This window comes from Labrus bergylta, chromosome 12 (genome assembly GCF_963930695.1).
Source record: "Labrus bergylta chromosome 12, fLabBer1.1, whole genome shotgun sequence".
In the NCBI taxonomy this organism is placed as follows: domain Eukaryota; kingdom Metazoa; phylum Chordata; class Actinopteri; order Labriformes; family Labridae; genus Labrus; species Labrus bergylta.
The window spans coordinates 14,077,284-14,096,360 of record NC_089206.1 but is presented as its reverse complement, the minus strand read 5'-3'; the positions used below and the strand labels follow the sequence as shown (position 1 = coordinate 14,096,360).

The 19,077-nt window shown below is 41.8% G+C and overlaps 3 protein-coding genes across 3 annotated transcripts in view; 1 reads left to right on the top strand and 2 right to left on the bottom strand.

Moving 5' to 3' along the window:
* Positions 1-9,878, top strand: part of kcnd3 (potassium voltage-gated channel, Shal-related subfamily, member 3) — a 102,415-nt gene extending 92,537 nt beyond the window's left edge. The window contains exons 5-8 of the mRNA XM_020650068.2: positions 2,535-2,567; positions 2,710-2,802; positions 4,922-5,181; positions 6,618-9,878. Of these exons, the coding sequence (XP_020505724.2) occupies positions 2,535-2,567; positions 2,710-2,802; positions 4,922-5,181; positions 6,618-6,792 (561 nt within the window). The 3' untranslated portion in view covers positions 6,793-9,878. The remainder of the gene's footprint in view (positions 1-2,534; positions 2,568-2,709; positions 2,803-4,921; positions 5,182-6,617) is intronic.
* LOC114921109 (D(2) dopamine receptor-like) lies at positions 9,553-12,107 on the bottom strand. The gene is made up of 2 exons (XM_065961090.1): positions 10,731-12,107; positions 9,553-10,166 (listed from the first exon to the last, which is right to left on the bottom strand). The coding sequence occupies exons 1-2, from the start codon at positions 11,799-11,801 to the stop codon at positions 10,011-10,013; spliced, it is 1,227 nt and encodes a 408-aa protein (XP_065817162.1). The 5' UTR covers positions 11,802-12,107; the 3' UTR covers positions 9,553-10,010.
* Positions 12,108-12,252: 145 nt separating this feature from the next.
* On the bottom strand, positions 12,253-18,730 carry ddx20 (DEAD (Asp-Glu-Ala-Asp) box polypeptide 20). Its single transcript, XM_020650077.3, has 11 exons — positions 18,482-18,730; positions 17,395-17,489; positions 16,790-16,958; positions 16,594-16,708; positions 16,315-16,457; positions 15,695-15,833; positions 15,452-15,510; positions 15,222-15,304; positions 14,994-15,099; positions 13,588-13,689; positions 12,253-13,497 (listed from the first exon to the last, which is right to left on the bottom strand). Exons 1-11 carry the CDS (start codon positions 18,726-18,728, stop codon positions 12,422-12,424), a joined length of 2,334 nt encoding a protein of 777 aa, XP_020505733.2. The 5' UTR covers positions 18,729-18,730; the 3' UTR covers positions 12,253-12,421.
* Between the last annotated feature and the right edge of the window lie 347 nt (positions 18,731-19,077).

Sequence of the window (19,077 nt, the reverse complement as noted above, 5' to 3'; positions counted from 1 at the left end):
AGATAACAATTGATGAAATTGGATGCAGGCATTTTTTTTAACTTTCCTTATAATTATCGTTTCTTAGAATCCACCCAGCATCCCATCAGAGCCGCTCACTGTGATCTCATTCAATAAGCTGCACATCTAATGTGACTTTCTCTGAGCCCAGCTGCCCAGCTGAGGAACAGGCCTCAGGCGATGCAGCAGGAAATGTAAACACAACTCAAGGATGTTTCTGTCTCACCAAAATGTTGCGGTTTACAAGCACTATGGTGGCCCCTGGGGCTGACACCGCACGAAAACAAAAACAAGTGCCTCTTCTTCTCTCTCTCGCTCTCTCTCTCTCTCTCCCTCTCTCTACTATTGTAATGTTGAGGCAAGAATCTATGCATCACCAGTGTTTATATGAAAGCTGGGGCTGAATAATGCATTGAATTTATATTGATATCGCCTTAAGAGACAATATTTTGCAAAGGCTGCTGTGTTGTTCATATATACAGAATTCAGCAAAGGGTTGGGAGTAAAGTTTAACTGAAGCTGAAAACTGCTTTATTAGATATTTCTCAAGATCAGAGAATACGTGTTGAGATAATGTGGTTAAGAACAGCTGTTTAGAGAGACTGCTGACAATTGTAGGAGTTGCAAAGTTTGCAGAAAGTTTTAAACAAGGACGATTCTTTTACTGTGTGTTTTATTACGGACACTTCTAGTACTCCATCCCTATAAAGATGTGGTTACAGTTTAGACTCAGTTCATTGTGGAGTGTATATGGCCTGCTTTTTTGCTTAATAAAAAATAATGTTGCCATTTGGAAACTTCATAGAGCAACATATGAACTTATCAGCAATATCACACTGAAGAATCACACATTTATGAGCAAAAAAAATGAATTTTGGCAACAACAAAAAAGTTATGTAATGTAAGAGTCACAGTGTTAATTATGAATATTATGAGTGATATTCTTACTTCTCTTTTTGTGTAGTTTTAAGTCACAGTGAAATATAATCATTCACGCTGGTTGCTTATTTCTAAAGTCATCCTTTAACAGTTTATTTAAAGATCTATGACTGCTAAATGTGAATTGTCATTAAGCTAAGATTTACTGGGAATGAAGCTATTTACAAACAACATGCAGTGCACCATGCAGAGTGACACAGCAGATAAAGCCGTTTCAGTCTGTACAGTATGGTGGCCACCAGGTTGCTGAGCCACCGCTGCCTCCAGACAGACTTCTGGTATGAACTTGCACTTCTATAGAGGAAGACGGAAATAACCCCACCTAAACATCTGTGTTTTACTGCTGTGTTAGGTACAGATAAGCAGCATGAACACAGGTGAGCGCTCTTGGCTAGAACAAACCGAGTCATCAGAGTGGGAATGTACCCGCTCAGCAAAGACGCTTCTGCTTAGAGCACCAGCCGCCCCGCTTAACCAACAGAAAATTGCTGCTACAAATCTTCCAAACATGGCATTTTACTTGCCTGTCGGCGGTGCTGTGGAGCATGCAGGATCAGGGCAGTATTTCTTTGCCTTTTTTTTTTTTTTATCAACAGCACAACCACACATTGAGCAGGGAAAGACTGATGTAACACATTGAAAGTCTGTATTTGTGAATCACTGCCTTCTTTATGACAGGACCACAGTGGCATTCTGCGATTCACTGAACTGACATCTTCCCAGGCTCATTATAAAACTATTGTGACCAATATGTATGTCAGTTATCCAGCCAAATCTTTATTGTCTGTGTTTTCTACTCTTCCCTCACTTGGATGTACTGTAGGTATTTAAGGTTTTTCATATTACTAATATTCACTAAATGTCTCCCCTTTCCAAATATGTCCCAAGAAACAGTGTTCATAAAGGTTTGCCTAAGAAACTGTTTAAAGCCTTAAACTATTTTATTAAGAGTTTTATTTCTGGAGAGATTCTATGAAGGTTTACTGTAGCTTCCTAAAGTGATTTATTGCACTAATATAACAATCCCAACATACAATATGTGATGACAAACAGAAGCAGAAAATGACTTTTTTCCCCTGGTTTTCTTTTTTCTTCCCTAAAGGATCCACCATGCTCACAAACAGTTCCCTTTTTTTCCTGACTCACCTCACTGCAACACAGAAATGAGCTCCGCACCCAAACCTACTCTGAGCCGAAAAATAAATAAATAAATAAAATAAGCTTGCACATTTTTACACACAGACACACACTCAAATAATCAGGCTACAGGCTAAATAAAGAATAAGGAAAACAACTTTAAGGGGTCGCCTAGAGCTAGCTTTTACATTGACAGAGGAGGAGGCAAAATGTCAGGATGGAATATTCTATGAGTTGTATACACTGTATCTATTAGGAGAGAGTTGTACTTCTAGTATCCTCTCCAGCCCGGATCAATGCCCTGGCTCCTCTGATGTTAATAGAAAAGCCACTCAGGGTCTGCGTGGTGAAGTCCTCTGTGTGTGCAACCTGACAGGTGTCTGTCCTCAGTGCTGAAACATCAACACCAGTAAAACTCTACCTGTCTGTTCTCCTTTTGTCTCCTTCTCCACTTTAAGCAACTCCCATACAAGATGAACCTTTGTGATCAGGTACTTAGTAGCAACAGGCCGCCCACCTTCAACACCTGATCAGATACTTACTACAAGATGTAGCATATCATTCTTTTCTTTTTTTGCATTTGAATGTGTTTGTGTGTGTGTGTGTGTGTGTGTGTGTGTGTGTGTGTTACAGAGTTCCATGGAGGAGGAGCAGCGGTTGAGCAAGTCTACCTCTCTATTAGAGAGCCAGCACCACCACCTGCTGCACTGTCTGGAGAAAACCACTGTGAGTGCACACAAACACACACACATTAAACCTTATGTTTATTTAAAATAATAATGTGTATTATAATAAATACAAACTATGTTCAAAATATTAGGGTTTTTTTTTTTCAGATTCACACAAAATGTAAGGTTACATTTTACAGATTTTAAAATATGAACTTAAAAACATGATAAACCTTGGACACTTTGAATCCAAGACAAATTTCCCTGAGGAGACAATAAAGTGTATCGTATCGTAAATTGTCAAATCATTCATGCATTTCTTTTAGCTCGAGCTCTACGTTAAATCACAATCAGCCAGCCATTATGTGTTTACTTCAGCAGTGTGTTGTGTGTATGATCAAACTGTAGGTAGCATGTATTCCGGTACGCTGAATCTCTCTCATGATACACGCTTGTTTTCCTGTCTGTAATTCAGTAACACTGTCTGTTTCAGCCTCTCACACCTCAGAGCTTGGCAAATGAAATAAACTTTTATGCACTGCTGCACACACATACACACACAAACTGTCATGTTTTACCTTGTATAATCCTAACAATGAACCACATGAATGTCAGCATGAATAAAAAGTTCAGAGTGAAAGGGCAGCTGAAACAAGCTTTGAAAGCAACATTGTCATGGTTGTCACCTTTGAAGTTGACTAGGTACCGGTAAGTATTTTTCTTTTCACACTTCCATCAGAGGAGCTACATTCATTTATTGCAGTCTTGTCTTTTTCCACTTTTTCTCCAAGTTTGATACTTACTCTTTCATTTAGCTCTTTTTTTCTTCTGCACGGCACCAGATGGAAGTTATCTGTCTCTTAATTTGCTAAGTCCTCTTCATGATTACAAGCCAGCTTTACCTGTCTGCTTTTTGAGACAGGCAGGTAAATGAGCAGTGAGGTTTTGGAGCTTTTTAGCTCAAAACAGCTCTGTGCTGTTTGAGAAAATGCTTACAAGAGGAAATAGAATTAGAACTAGAAAACTTTATTAATCCTACTTTAAAATCATTTGCCACCTGGTCAAGTCATACACACAACAAACAACATAGACAGTATGATTACAATACACAACAAGCAAATAAATAACAATTTGAGACATCATTTACAGCCATGAATCAGAGCCACTACTAAAACTGTAAAATATCTGACTGCTTCTGGAACAAAGGACCTTCTAAGTCAGCTTTTCCAAAACTCAAGACTGCCGTGGCCCGCTTTGAAATACAAAATGACTCCAGGGCCCGTTCTAAAATAAAAGTTATGACTACAACTATCACTTTCAGTAAGAGCAAATTATTGGACTTGACAATATATTATGGCAAGATAGACACGAAAGTTTACTAAACAGATAGTAAAATATTATGTGATATTATGTCCATGAATAGTCATGACATGCCTTACTAATCACCTAAAGGGTTCACTCATGGTAAATCATCATTATTGTGATATTTCTTTTATTTTTAAAATTGGAGGAGGGCTTTTTGCGGTCCACCTGCATTACCCACACGGCCCACCAGGGGGGCGCGGCCCACACTTAGGGAGGCACTGTTCTAAGTAATTCACTAGAACACTAAGGCATTAGTAGTTGCTCACTGAAGGAGATTCTCAGTCCATTAAAACACTGTGCCTTCAAAGATCAGAACTGTTTTTAGTTTGGTCCTCGGGATTGAGCCAATCACAGAGCCAGCCTTTTTGATCAGCTTATTCATCCCATTTGTATCATCCACACAGATGCTACCCCCCCCCCCCCCCCCCCCCCCCCCCCCTCCCCACCCCCACCAGCACAGCATCAAAGAGGACACTAGCCAAGATTCCCTGCTAAAAAAACATGGAGAAGGTTCTTGCTAAGCGTCATTAAGAAGAAGAGTCTTGACTGAGCCTTCTTGAATACCAATGAGAGTGCTCTACCACTAAAATATTTTTAGAATCTTAAACGGTTTTGAAAATGTAAGAGTCTTTTCAATATCTGCACACGTAGGAGAAAAAAAGCACATTGTCAGAGGAGTTACTGACCCAGGCTCTAAAGCAGAAACTCTCAGGGGTATATCAAGCCAAGTAGAGTACATGGCCATAAATCTAAATGCTGTAAATGTCCATTCTTTTTTATGACTCCCTCGCTGTCTTTGTCTTTATTTTTAGAACCACGAGTTTGTGGACGAGCAGTATTACCAGCAGAGCTACCTGGATTCAGGACTGCAGAATTACCCGTCTCGAAGCCCCTCACTCTCCAGCCAGGAAGGCGTGACGGGCACCTGCTGCACCCGCCGAAGCAAGAAGCTTCACTCCCCTTTAGCGAACGCCAGCGCTCCTGCACAAATGCAGCCTTTGAAACAAACACACACACATCAACAAGGTTTGCAGGAGCTCAGCACGATCCACATCCAGTCCCTCAGCACCAGGTGAGAACAATCATTGTAATGACAGGGGAAGAAAAACTGTCAAGTCTGTCTGCTATGAAGTCAAGTTTTGAAAAGATTTGTTTACATTACTTGCTCAGCAAAATTAGCTATCGTGAACTTCAAAACAATTGCTGATGAGTTTCTTGTTTACTTTCAGATTGTCCACCCACAAGTTTTCTATAAATACTTCTAATCGTCTGTTTATCTCTACCTGTTGCTCACAATGACTGACTGATCATAACATAGTAGACCATACTTTAGTTTTCTCACTGAATTAATACATTGATCCGTACAAAAAAAATGTCAGAAAATTGTGACATTGCCTTTTCAAATTGGCTTCAGCTTTATACACTTTCTTTTTTTAATTAAATGCCAAAAACAATGACATTCAGTTGACTGTTGTATTTGTCAAATTATTGCAAAGATCCAGCCTTCCTGAATGCCCCAATGATAGTGAGCAACATCTCAATGTGATTCTTTTTCTAGCCATCTGACAAATAAAAGCTGATTATTCCTCTACCTTTAGCCTTGCATCATCCACCTGTGAATTGTTAATGGACTTTGAGCTTCATTGAAAGCGAACTATAGTTTACTTTGGCTCTATTGCTTCAAAGCTTGTTTGCTAAAACAACGTACCATAGTTTGATTTGATGCTAAAAGCACATCTATCAAAATGTTAACAACTACACATGGGGTTTGGAGATCCTTTGTTCAGTTTGTAAAGGGTTAGGAAGAAAAATCTGCTTTGCTTAAGGATCATTCAAAGACAAAAACACCTACCTACCTTGACCTCAAATTGTAGTAGTCAAAAGACAGAGGACCCCCCCCCCAAACACACACACACTTTTCTCAACCAGAACTTGAACCAGTAATCTACAAACACTTACCCACCTTGGATAACTTTTCAACAAGTTTAAATTAGTCTAAAAACTTCCCAAAACTTGACTGAAGTTTCTCGCCTAAAATCCCTCTATTTCGTGTCTGCTCAGAACAGGCTGTTTCTGTGTCTATAGCTTTAAATGCAGGAGAGCTGTGTTCCACCACGCCCCCCTCTGGAGGGAGTGTGGCTCGGGCTTTCTTGCACCCTGCCCTTTTGTTAACGGTGGAAAGGCAGACTCAGAGGGCAGAAAAAGCACCTAGCTGTTGGATTGTCATCCACCTTGGGGAGGGGTTACTGCCCTTTGTGATGTCAGGAAGGGAAAATCTCTAAACAGCCTGCTTGAGCACACATTTTCTGAAAAGTGGAGCAGGCTAAAGACTGAGAGGGTGGGCTTTTCTTAATTGGTGGGGTTTGTAGACAGACTAGGTACACATATTAGTGTTCTAAAAACATGGTCAAGCTTATTTTGCATAATATGTGACCTGTAAGCAAACTGTATCTATAAAGACAACCAATTCTAAGCCTTGATTTTCTTTCCCTCTTTTCTTTCTTAAAGCCGCTCCAGTCTGAACATGCGAGTAGATGAGCAAGCCCCCCTGAACTGCCAGAGCAGCCAAATCACCACAGCAATCATCAGCATTCCCACACCCCCAGTGACCACTCCTGAGGGCGATGCTCACCTGCCCGCAGGCCCCACCCACCAGAATGTTGTGAAGGTGTCCGCACTGTGAAGACTTGGGTAGTGGAAAAACATATAAAGACTCATGGAGACAGAGTGGGGACAAAGGAGGACTGGGAATGATGGAAATGAAAGCATTTAGAGTTCTACTGTTGCCGTGGTGGAGCCTGCCCTCTGCTGGTCATGTACTGTAATGACATGAACTCCATTTACAGACTGAGGATGGCTTTTAGATACAGTATGTCCCTGTTAGTGGGTGTTTGGCATACTTGTGTGCGCGGATGTATGTGTGTGTGTGTGGATGAAAGAGCTGTGAACATGTGTAGAGAGTGATTTTAGATGAGGAGGCATGAGACTCCTCCCAGAGTAAGTCTTGTGTTACTGTGCACAAAGCACCTTTTTTATGATTTTTTTTGCTTTGGTTTGACTCTTTTTAGCAGCAAACATAAGGAAAACATAAGACAACTCAAATAACAAAACATTATTGAAGCTTTTTTTCCACACATCATTTTATCCTGTTCTTTTGTTTTGTTATTTCGGTCCACTAACCTGTTGATAGATTACAGTAATAATCCACCATTTTCTCCAGGTCGAATAATACTCCACTTGAGTGAAAAACTCTTTAAGAGATGTATTCTGATTGGTGTGTCTGCGAGGACGTTACTAATGAGTTTCACATGTTTCTGTGAATTTTTGCTAGATAGAGGAAATGTAATGTATTGGATAGGAGGTATGTGCCTGTGTGTGTGTGTGTCTGTGTGTGCCTGTGTGTGTCTGTGTCTGTGTGTGCCTGTGTGTGTGTGTGTGTGTGTGTGTGTGTGTGTGTGTGTGTGTGTGTGTGTGTGTGTCTGCGTGTGTGTGCCTGCGTGTGTGTGCCTGCGTGTGTGTGCCTGTGTGTGTGTGTGTGTGTGTGTGTGTGTGTGTGTGTGTGTGTGTGCGCCTGCGTGTGTGTGCCTGTGTGTGCCTGTGTGTGCGTGTGTGTGTGCCTGTGTGTGTCCACTTCTTCTGGAAGTCTCTATGGCTCAGTATATGGTATATTTGACTAGCTGCCACTCTGAAGGGCTCATCGAACACATTTCTGTCTGAAATTCTCAGCTCCAAAGCCTTTTACACAATATGTGCCTGATTTCATGGAGTATTGAAAGATGACTTTGTTTCATGGTTTTCTTAATTTCCCCCTTTCCTCGTCGTTTTCTCTTTTGGCTGCTGCAGCCCTGACAGACCTCAAATAACTAAATTCTTTCTCAAAGAACAAAAAACGAACATTTTCAATTCAAACCACCACAGTTAAAAGCACAAGGCACATGCTGCGAATTTCTGACACAAATTTGTTCTGAGCCCGGGTTCTTTGTGAATATTGTTAATAGAATATTTTGTAATATTTGACCATCGTTTGGCAGAACTAGTGAAGCTGTCTTCTCGTTCTCTCTCTCTTGTTGTTGTCCTGTTGTACCCCTACCTCCTGTGTGAACAACAGTATGCTTTCAGTAGTCTTTATAGCTGTCAATGTTCTTTCTTCCCTTGAACTCAGCAGGCATTTTTCCAAATTTGTTGGGTGTGTGTACTCTATGTGGTTAGGAAACTCGATGTTTGTACTTTTTGTCCTCCTTGGTGTTTTAAATTATTTTATTTACTTAACTTCGGGAGAACTTAAAAAATGGAAGTCTGTTGTAACAGTGACACCAGAGAACACATCGGATAAGTCGTCCACGGATCCCTGTCACTATAAACATGTTATTGGATCTGTTCTCTCGACCCATAGTCCTAACATGTAACGTTTGTACCACTTATCATCAAATCCTTTCACAGCTGACCTTTCTAATATGAATGCTGACCTCCCAGCTGATGCCTCTCTGTTGGCCGCCTTCTTCTTGAACGTCATCCAGCAGCTACGCAGACAATTAGATATGTCTGTAGGAGGATGAGCTAAGTTACACTAAGCTAAGCACTTACTTCTGCTCTGCGTAGATGAAGTCAAATGTTGACCAAGAGCACACAGACAGGGCTGCGCCCATCTTTAAGCATACTCTCCATATCAGCCAGGAGCATATTTCAAAAGCAATACTGGAATCGGTCTAATATTATGTCTGCGCATATGTAGCTGATGTTACAAAGGTTTGTTTTCAGTATAATTAGATTGTATTTAAAGCAAATTAGCAGCAAAATGTATCATGTTTTTTTTTTAAAGAAAAAAAGTATTTCACTCAATTGAGATTGTGACATGGAAAAAGCTTACCAGTTTTACACATGCATTTGTACTAAAACTTACAAAAAAAAAAGTCCTCACCATGTCATTGGGTGGAAATATACTCAGCCAAATTTGTACCATATCAGTGCATCACTTCATGGTACTAAGGTCCCTTAGAACCTCCTGTTGTGCTTTTGTTCCCCTCGGATCCAGAGGTTAGTCTTGACTCACAGAATGACTGAACTATTCTTCCAACCTCTGATAGTCCTAGCAGTGACCTAGTTTTATTTCTGGTCATTTAGTACTGTACACAGTGACTACAGCTGCCTAGATCCACTTTTAGTGTTTATTCAAGCTGTGCGCAAATTTACCCAGAGTCAAACAAATAAAAGACAAGTACAGGCAAGCGTCTCAGTGTAATTTGAAAGAGAAGTTCAGGTTGAAGACATTGACTTCATATTCACAGCATCAAGTCCAACATTTACAATTCTTTGAAAGTACAACAAAAGCTTGAAGTAGGTATTGGCAGAGGTGAGGTTCCCTGTATCATTTGTTTTCAGGATGAAAACATTGTATTTTTTTATTTATTGTTTCTCTGTTTAAAGACAGTTTTTTTTGTGTCCGCTGCACTTTGAAATGACACAGTGTGAATTATTGTCACAAATATTCATTCAAAGTATCATAGGATGGCATTTGATTTACAAACAAAAGCAGAGGTTTGTGATTGTGTTGGTCTCTTTTTCTCTGTTATGTACTCTCTCCTTTTATTGTCTTTTCTGGGCTCAATCAGTTTTCCTCTCACTCTTTGCTTTGCCCTTCTATGCCACCTGTCGTTGTTGAGACTACTGCTGTGTGTATTTTGTCAGGTGTTGGATATTATTTATGACCTTGTCTTGTGTCCCGACTGTGAAACGCCTGATAAAACATCTATATCTGCCACAAATACATAATCTGTGGGCTCTCTTCTTCAGCTGCCTCTAAATCACTCTGTATGTGCAGTTTATATATATTTATAGACTCAGTGATATTTTCGATTCTCCAAAGTGGCGCCTGTGTGACCCAAATGTTTAAGCAGGGAATCTTCACGTCCTCAATTTTAAGGGACACCCTGGGATGGAGGAGAAGATCTTGCTGAGTTCAGAGCGGAACTGTTTAGTGACTAAGGTGTAGATGAGTGGATCCACAGCAGCCTGCATGCAGGTCAGCACCATCGCTGAAGTCTCCAGCTCCATCAGCAACTGTGGTAAAACAGGAGAGATAAATAAAATGCTATTACAGAGAATACCAGTCCTAAGTGCTTCTGCAGGACATCGACACTACCTACCATGATCTTTATTAATTTGAATGAATTGTGATCTGTTTATTAAATAGTTTGATCTGTCAATCATTGAGTTTTAAAGAGTAGCCTCAGTAAATTGTTAAGACTGACCCATCATAACTACCAAGAAGCCAAGGGGATATTTGTTTTGTCATAATTGATAATTATTGATCATTTAACTTGATCTACTACTTCTACTTGTAAAATTATACCGGTTAGAATGTTGACTTTTTCTTGATAGTTTTTTATGTTCACTTTCGTTGCAATTGAAACATTTTCAGGCTGGTATTTCAAATTTTATTGTTTTGACGAATGTTTCTGGTCTGTCTACGTTTGATTCAAACGGGGTTTTGAAACTTGCAAATTGAGAGAATTTATTGCTGAGATATCTGATCGAACTTTTTACTTGTCTTCTGTCCTTCAGCCTCAGTTGTTTCATGCCTGCGCTGCAATAGTAGTTGAGGGGGAAAACCGTGCAACTCACTTTGTCCTTGTCCTGCCACGAAATGACGTTCATCAGCAAAACAACCACCATTGGCACCCAGAAAAGCGTGAACGCAATGATTATGTACCCGAAACGTTTTGCCAGTTTCCCTTCCATCTGTTTCTTCCCTCGCTCCTTGGCTCCTGGTTTGAGGAGACACACTGCACCCACAATGTCCGGATGTCTCTCTGGGGCAACCCCCGTGGACGAGCCCGCACAGGGACCGCTGGCTTCTGACACCAAGAGCACGGTCCGCCGGGGAGGCATCCGGGAGCCGGAGCCCACCGCGGCCAGGGACTTGAGGGAGGCGAGCGGAGCTGTCCGCGGTGCTGAAGCCGGGATACTCAGCCAGCCCCACGCGTGCTTGGACACAGTGGGCCTCAGCTGGACTCCACGGCTAAAAACTTTCTTTCGATGCTTCCTTACAACTTTTAATATCCGCACGTAGTGGATAACGATCACAGTCAGCGATAGAACCCAAACTGGAACTAGGACATATGGTCCAAATGGGTCCCTGTATTGAAGACGCTCGTCCCAGTGAACGGAAACGTGTGGACGGCACAGCATGTAAAAAAGCGCTTTTTTGCACAGAGTCAAAGAGACGATAGCAAGGATAAGGCCGCATGCCCAGATGGACAGGATCCACACGCGGATCCTCGCTCTCCTCCCTTCTGTTTGGAAAGGAAACGCGATGGCTTGGAAGCGCTCCACGCTGATGCTGACCAGCGTGAGCAGCTGGACGCAGCTGCACAGCGCGTAAGTGAACTGCTGCAGGGTGCACACAGACACGGACACCTGGCTGTCCTTCCCGAATCGCAGGAAAGAGAAGAGCAGCAGCGGGGTGTCCACGGAGCACTTCAGCAGGTCGCTGGCGGCCAAGCTGACCAGCAGTGCGTTGTTGCACGTCTGCAGGCTCTTCGTCCTGAAAACAACCCAACAAACCCACAAGTTCCCTGGTAACCCCAAGACTAGTGTCAGCGTCAAGACTGTGCAGTTGAAGATGAAGAACACGGTGTCCACTATAGTTTCATAGCTCGATGTTGTTGCATTCAATGGAGTGTGTGCGTCCATGATTTCACCTCTTGGTTTATCGTGCAGCACAAATCATCTCCAGATGTTCGTCCACAGCAGAACGCAGCAGCTGAGGATAAAACCCGCACCATGGTGATTCTACTTTGAATTATGAGCTATAAATGGTTATATTGGGGGGTGTGGGGGGGGGAGCTAATCTGGGCCCCTAGTATTTAAACTAAATTATTCAAGGGTGTGTTTGCCTTTGTGCGGAGCAGCACTGATTGGGTGAACGCTCGTAGCAGCTTGATTAGTCTGTAATCAGGAGACTGGGGAGCTGTCTGACCTTGCTGTACCCTGCTGAAGAGGTTGCGTAAAGTAAATTGCACAGTTTGGCTCCCCTCTTCACCTTTGTCTCTCAACAACGGGTTAGACAAACTGACAGTACAATAAGAAGAAAATACACGTTCACATTACGTATCAATAAAGCACATTAATGTATATAGCACCATTCCAGATGTTCCAAATAGGTCTTTTATTAGAAAACTAGTTGGAGGAAAATAAACAGAACATCGTAGGAATTCATTCAAGTGCAACATAATAGACCCGAAGTGCTCACTCTTATTTTTTTTTCAAAGACAATTCAGACAGTGTGATTGTACATCAAGAGTACAGATGAGTCAGTGCTTCAGGAGTTCTTCCACGTAGACGGCATTCATCCGATAAGCTGCCATCCAGTTGTGTGCCATGCTGTAGTAGCTTGTGTAACCTTGGTCCTGAAAAGGAGACATGGAGGAGTAGTAGTCGTTCCAGGCTCGGTAGCAGGTTCTCCAGTATTCATCAGCACTCTCTTCCACTTCTTCATCAGCATCATGCTCTTCGTCATCTCTTTCTCTCTTTCGCTCTCTGTTCAAATCCCCCGCAATGTGTTTGCTCCTTTTCTCCATCTTTCTTGACGTGTTTGCGCCACTACCTGACGGAGGTGTCTGATTGGGTCTCCTGTTGGATTTAACAGCCGCCACATGTTTATAGTTCTCAGAGGAGTGCGAAAAAGCTCTCCCGGTTGGTGCATAGGTTGTCTGGTTGTACACTTCTGGTGCAGAGGATGTACAAACTTCAGTTTCTGTTGCTTCACCCTTGGGTTTGAATGCAGGGGGTGTCTTCTTGGCATCCGTTTGCCGTTTTGATAGCGCGCTCTTTTCATCTTCTGTGGCATTTTTGATCTCATCATCAGGATCCGACTGCAAGTTGGATTTTCTCTGTGTTCGCTTCGGCTTGAAACTTTGAGCTTCGTCATCGTGAAGCATGACAGACTCTCTGTGGCCGCTCTGATTGTCTACGCCGCCATCCTCTTGACCTCTGAAATCCCTGATGACCTCCACTGATCTACCCAACCCCTTAGTGATGAAGTTCTCAAAGTCCCGCTCGGCCTCCTCTAAGGTCATAAACCTCGACCTGCAAGTCTTGAATGAGCTGAGGGGAGGGATCTTTGGTAGAGCGTCTTGCAGCTCTTTTCGAGTCGGCGCTGCAGATACTTTTCTGGGATTCCCTTCACCAAGTGCTTCCAGCCTGGGTGCAGGATTGGTCTTCTCTGGCCTCCTTTGAATGCCGTGCTCTTGTTCTTGATTCGTGACCACCTTGGCACGCTTCTTCTTCTCTGTCCTGGAGGACAGCTGGGATAAAGCGCCTGGAGTGGAAGCCTTGGTGCAGACGTCCCAGTCGCAAGGCTCATCCATCAAACCGGGCTCTAAGACGGCTAAAAACACAGAAACAGATGAGAGGAAAAAGTTAAGCATAGTAACATTTGTAAAGGCTTTTTTAAGGGCACATCCGGCATGATACTCACAGGGCAACACGGACAAACTCAGGCCACACTTCTGAGCGATGGCCATCATCTTGTTTTCCTCCTCGCCATGGCAACAGTAGGTCACCGCAAGCCCCTGAGTGCCTACAAACATCAAGCAATCCTGATGAGAACACATTCGAATGACACAAATGCAGTGAGGCAGTGAGTTGTGTGTCAAGGGAAGCACAAAGAGAGTGTGTGCAAGCTCTGAACATTTACATTCTGTGTGTGAGATACAGCACAAGGTCCAGAGAGTTAAATGCAGAATTAGGAACTGATTGACCTTCTCAGCAGGTCAAACCTGGTGCCTGCACTACGAAGCAGGATTTTTGGTCATTGAGGTAACTTCAGTGTTGAATCTGTGTTTGAATGTGGTAAGAAGCGTGCCTTCTTACCAGGGTGGATCACCATGGCAACATCTGCTAAACACCTAACCTGCTCTGGAACAAATTGTTTGGGACCTACTGACCAATCGGGTCTCTTGATCACAGAGGTCAGTGAGCTGAGCGTAAGAGGGGAGACAACAGACACTAATCAAAGCACTGAAGGCTTCCTCTTCTTTTTTTACATTTAAGATTTAAAAATAATCCTTTACTGCTCTGAATACTGTCGAAGCTGCAGCTGTAATACGACATCTTAAACAGTCACACATGCCACATAAGAGAAAATTATTCATTTAAGGAAATAAACAGGAGTTATAATACTCCAATGCATTCCACAATCAAATATGATTAAGTGATATTATGATACTACATTTGGAACTGCACACTCAGTGATTGGTTTTTTTTTTTGTGCCAGTTCTTCCAGCATTTGTCGCTGCAACTGTGTCGATTTTTAGTGTGTACATTAGCCTGTGTGTTTTACCTCTTCCTGTTTTTCTCCCCTTTAATGTGAAACATGCTCTTAGAAACTCTGAGTTTCCTTATCAGGTTGATAAACGTCTCAGCATGATAGTATTGGCCTCTGCTTGTACTTCAGAGGCTTGAACATTGTTATACAAATATTATATCAGCATGAAATGTTCTGCAACAATGTACATTAACAAATGCTATTGGGTGAAAAATTTTTTTTTTTAAATGTTTACAAAATATATGTTTCAGAGTTATATTTTGAAGTATTGTAGTAATAATAATAATAATAATAATAATAATAATAACATTGTGTAAGCTAATTAAGTTGGAGGTTTTTACTCCATTTATTGTGCAAGAGTGCACTTTTTTTTCCCTTTCCATTAAATGTTTCCCAAACAGAAGAAAGACCCTGCAACTACTATGCAAAGTCTCCAGGTTCCTTTTCATCCTCACAAGGCCATCAACCGTTCCCCAAAGCAGGTAAATGCTGCACATCACACTTCAGTCACCACTGTTTAAATCAGCTACAACCATGACCGTGTATTTGAGACTAACCGAAACGGCCAGCTCGCCCGATTCGATGCATGTAGGTCTCCCAGTCCTGCGGCACATCCAGGTTGATCACCAAGTTGACTTTGTCTGCGTCTATACCTCTGGAAGTCTGACAGTACAGAGAAACAGGATTAAATGAAGCTGATCATAAAACACATGCCTAGAGAAGCATCTGTTAAGAGAAACATTTAAAGAAGAGTGCTGGACATGCAGAGGACGTGTGTCTCTCACCAGGTCAGTGGAGATGAGCACCCTGCACTGGTACTGCTTCAGTTTGGACATCGCCTCAAGTCTCTGGTCCTGACTCAGACCACCTGTGCAGGTCATGAAACACGGTTACATCTCAATCACAGAAACTTTTCATCAAAAGGTCATTTGGAATCGACTATATTTTCTAAAGTTACTTAAGCTACTTGTTAAATATCATTAGTATAATTTCTGTTTTCTAAAGGCTCCCTCACCTGAGATACAAACAGCAGGTAAGCCTTTGGAGGACAGGATGTCTGCCAGGTGCTGAGCCCTGTGGGAGAAAAACTATTTTTCAGAGAAACATCTTCAAAATTTTAGATCTAATGAATGTTTACTATAATTAAAAAATAATAATAATGCCAGCAGCCACTGCTTCCTTTTAATCTTGGTTTTAAAAGATTGTGAAATTAAGTGCACAAACGACCATTACAGTAAGCATTTAAACCGTGCATCACCTTGTGTGTAGGTTGGAGAACACCAGTGCCTGGTTAAATGGGATTTTACTGAAAAGTTCCAGCAGGTGCTGCACCTTCTCCTCGAACACCTTGTGAGGTAAAGGATGGGACTGTACCAGCTTGTAGTACTGCTTCAGACCTGACAGGGGGCATACAAGGGCATCATACATCATGAGGGGTGAGGGGAGGAGGGGGCAGCATAACTTGATATTTCAGAGGGAATTGGACAGAGTGACTATATACTGTATGTGGACGTCAGGGTTGTTAGTTTTTCAAACTCGATGGAAGACATTTTTTGCCAATTTTTGGTTCACAGAAGTCAGCTTAAACTTCAAAGAATGAACTCCTATTCAGAGAAGACTTCTTTAAATCTTCAAGGAAATAATAACTCTAGGAAACCTTGTTTCTTCAATGCTGTCTTTTTTTTTTATGTCCCCCTCTGTTCAGCAGGACAGAGGTTATTGTTGATACTGTATGGTTTAATTTGTAGACCAGACATGGAGTATCTGATGAATCAAATCAGATTTATTCTACAAAATGATGCTTTAATTCCCTTTTAATTAAATATTTCTGCTTCATTCATAGGTACAGTGAGAGCACCAAATGCATCAGGATTTTACCTTTTAGACCCATGTCACTGGGATTGAGGCGAACGAACGTGGGCTCGTTCATGTAACGGGTTAGGTGCGCTGCAAGGGATTCTGGGTAGGTGGCCGAAAGGGCGAGCATCTGTTTGTTTGTAGGCAGAGAGGAGAAGATCCAGCTGTGGAGACGGAGCAAATAAGGTCGATGAATTCTTGTTTCAGTGATTTTGATAGGACTGTAATATTAAATAAATCCATGAGTCAAACAAACTGATACATGTGACTGATACAGATGAGAACGATCAGGGATCTCACTTTATCTGTTCCTGGAAGCTGCCCTCCTCCAGCAGCTTGTCGGCCTCATCCAGAACAAACAGCCGGATGCTGGCGGTGGACAACATGCCCAGCTCGATAAGCTGCTTAATACGACCTATGAACACAAGCAGGAGCATCGCTGTAAGACACAAAGGAAAACAGCACAATGCTTCCAGAAACAGGTGACGCCTCTTACCCGGTGAGCCCACAGCTATATGGCACTTCTTCAGGTGGAGTTTATCTTGGCCTACAGGCCGGCCTCCGATGAAAACGTGGCACTCCAGGCCTTCCATGGCGCAGCCTATAGCCATCACTACAGAGTGGATCTGCACCGCTATCTCACGTGTAGGAGCCAGAACCAGAACCTAATGGTGGGGAAAAGGGGAGACGTGAATAATGACTTACTTTTGATTGGTAGAGAATTAAAGATAGGCAGGTTCTCAAGGGTTTCTAATCATTAAGACCCCACACATAATAACATTAGAGTGCACTAGAATGCAGTCAGTCCATCACTAAGACCAGCCTACCTCTGCTTTTTCAATTTTAATCCTCTTTCTTTCACAATTTTGACATTAAGCAGTTTAAACTGATAGCCAAAGATATTATCCTCTCAGGACCATCCATTGTTGGTGAGCTTTCAAATTAAAGTTCTGGATTACAACAAACTCTTTATTTATTTTTTTATCATTTGAAGATGCCTGGGGAGACTGATGACTTTGCTTTTTTTTTTTTTTTTTAAACACATGAATCACTTTGATTAATTGTCTCCTTTTTCCACTCGTGCCATTTAAATCGTCTCACCTGAGTTGCAGGATTCTCCAGCACCAGAGAGTCCAGAGCGATGGTGCAGAACACACACGTCTTTCCCGTGCCAGACTTGGCCTGAACAATCAAATCTGAAACAGCAGACGGACAACGCGAGTCAGCCACAGTTCATCAAAAATAATCCAAATCACAATTTGAGCTTCCACAATAACTTCGACTGGGTCAAATAATGCTGCCTCATAGCTAGAAGGACTATTCTGCTGGGTCCCACCATGATCCTGTGGCGTTCACTTCAAGTGCACTGTGATGATAAAGTCAAAGTCAACTTTATTGTCAATTCCAAAATATGCCAGACATACAGTGGAATCGAAATTGCGTTTGTCTCCGTCCCGCGGTGCAATACAACCAAAATAAGGTAAAATAAGATAAGGTAAAAAATAGATAAATTAAAATGAAGTAAAAATAAGATAAATAATATTTACAGTACAAAATGGTAAAGAAAATTAAATTAAATTTAAAGAAAAAGCAAACTTGTGCAATATGTTGCAATGTGCAAAACTGGCTCAGTGCTTCACTTTCTTTTCATTACAGCAGCATCTCGCAAAACTACATTTAAGAATCTACAATGTAGTTTTGCGAGATGCTGCTGTAATGAAAATGATAATGAAATAATAATGATAATGAAAATCTAAAATTTAGATGATTTATAGAGAGACATGTTCTGACACGTAAGTAGGAAATGGAAAGATGAAACTATTTGAATAGTGAAGATTTAGCTAAATGGGAGCTCAGTTCAAGAAGCAAGTCACTTTTAGGAATGACACATTTAGGAGCAGTCTAAAACAACCTACAGGTCATGCACCACATAATAATTAGTGTAAGTGTATATTTTATGGGTTTCTGCTCATGCCATCTTATTTTATACGTGCAATTTTAACTTGTTTTGTAGACATTGATGTTACTTTGCAGGAGCCTACTTTGACTCTCTACTTGAACTTACTGCGTTCAGCCTACAGCACGGAAAGAGTCAATAGTATTTTCCGCTGCTTAATAAATACAATTATATAAAAAGACAACAAGACCACTGTTTGTGAAACATGTGGAGGAGACGTGATGTACCCACCGAGTCCGCAGCGGCCCAGCGGGATCGCCTTGAGCTGGATCGGAGAAGGTTTCTGGAAACCCGAGGAGGAAAGTCCGTCCAGCACGGGCCGAGAGAGCAGCAGAGCGCTGAAGTCGATTCCCTCCGACAGAAGCACATCGTCGGTCCGCTTTCGCGTTTCGATGTCATGCGCTGCTTTCCTCAAGGAGGCCGCCATGTTCAATGGACTGTTTACCGACGGTGAGCAAACGGTACTGTTTTTTTTCATCGTCTGTTTGTCTTTTTTTTTTTTTTTAATGCAGCTGCAGCTCACACCGCCCTCTGGTGGCCAGGAGGAGAACTGATCCGACCATACTGGCCTGATTAATAGAAAGCATTTTTAAATGATCTAAAAAAAAAACATTGATAAAGTTAAAAAGTAATAACCCTAAAAACCAACAGGGACATTTTCAGCAAGTTAAAAATCAAATACATTGTGGCAAAACTGGGGCTGTTTTTTTATTTACAATTAAGGCTTCAGTTAGCCTAAATAAGGAAACATAAATAATGAGTTATTATGTAGCCTCAGTAAAAAAAGCTTCCCCTCTTAATAATTTAATCAGCCTTGCTCTTCAGAT